At 44.5% G+C, this 1,071-nt stretch overlaps 1 protein-coding gene across 1 annotated transcript; it reads left to right on the top strand.

Moving 5' to 3' along the window:
• Nucleotides 1–520: 520 nt before the first annotated feature.
• On the top strand, nt 521–898 carry LOC111656967 (diacylglycerol kinase delta-like; the record flags this gene model as incomplete). The annotated part of the gene is made up of 2 exons (XM_023408898.1): nt 521–683; nt 790–898. Coding segments are annotated over 2 exons (272 nt in total), but the record flags the coding sequence as incomplete, so codon positions are not given.
• Nucleotides 899–1,071: the final 173 nt, after the last annotated feature.

The raw sequence follows: 1,071 nt of genomic DNA, 5'->3' as shown, positions 1-1,071 counted from the left end.
TAGAATACATGTACACAAACACGATGATAGCACTGGGTGAAAATGGGACACTTGAGAAGCTTGTGAACAGGATCCAGTCGCTGCATTTACAAAATACAAAATACTTCAATCCTACAACCTTAAAAAGAAAAACATCAGTCCATCATTTATCAGTCTCATAGGGGAGACACACAATCAGCAATAAATGGTAGACAGAAAATAACAGCAAAAATAATAATAGAATTAAGAATAAAAATAATAGCTGTACAGTAACCAGGGTTTAGACAAGTTTAAACATATTTGACGTTTTCATAGTGTTATCAGGTTCATTCACACCTGTTGACCCCAGCACACCTCACTACAAGTCTACATCATTTATCTTCAATACAACATTACACATGACAGGCGTTACATTCAGAGCTTCAAGAAACTGTGACAGTGTTAAAGAGGGTCAGTGGGGGCGTGTACTGTGACCATGATCTTACACTTTTCGCTTGAAGCATTAACCAGGTGTTTTGTTGCTGTTGCTGTGTATCCTCAGGATTCTGGAAAGCCACCTGCCCCCCCTCCTGTGCCAGTCCGCTCCTGGTTTTTGTCAATTCCAAAAGCGGAGACAACCAGGGAGTGAAGTTCCTACGGCGCTTCAAGCAGCTCCTGAACCCGGCTCAGGTCTTTGACCTGGTCAACGGCGGGCCGCACCTCGGGTGAGTGTTGATGTGTCCAGATGCAGACACATAAAAAAACATCCATAAATAAGCTTTTTATGTCGTTGTGGAAATCTGAAGTGTGCGTGTGTTTGTGTGTTTTCAGTCTGCGCCTATTTCAAAAGTTCGACAACTTCCGGATCCTGGTGTGCGGGGGGGACGGCAGCGTGGGCTGGGTCCTGTCAGAGATCGACAAACTCAACCTACACAAACAGGTAAGACACAGTGTGACAGACGAGGAGGGACGTCAACAGCTGTCATGAACAAACTGAAGCTGCACAGAGAGAGAATGATGTGTGTGTGGTCATGGTCATCTTAAAGACACACACCTATTATACACACACCAGCAGTCACACACACACACACACACACACACACACACACACAC

Source organism: Seriola lalandi, unplaced genomic scaffold (assembly GCF_002814215.2).
Source record: "Seriola lalandi dorsalis isolate HSWRI2012SDOR001 ecotype SW California unplaced genomic scaffold, Sedor1 jcf7180001977065, whole genome shotgun sequence".
Taxonomy (NCBI): domain Eukaryota; kingdom Metazoa; phylum Chordata; class Actinopteri; order Carangiformes; family Carangidae; genus Seriola; species Seriola lalandi.
This window is presented reverse-complemented; position numbering and strand designations above follow the sequence as displayed.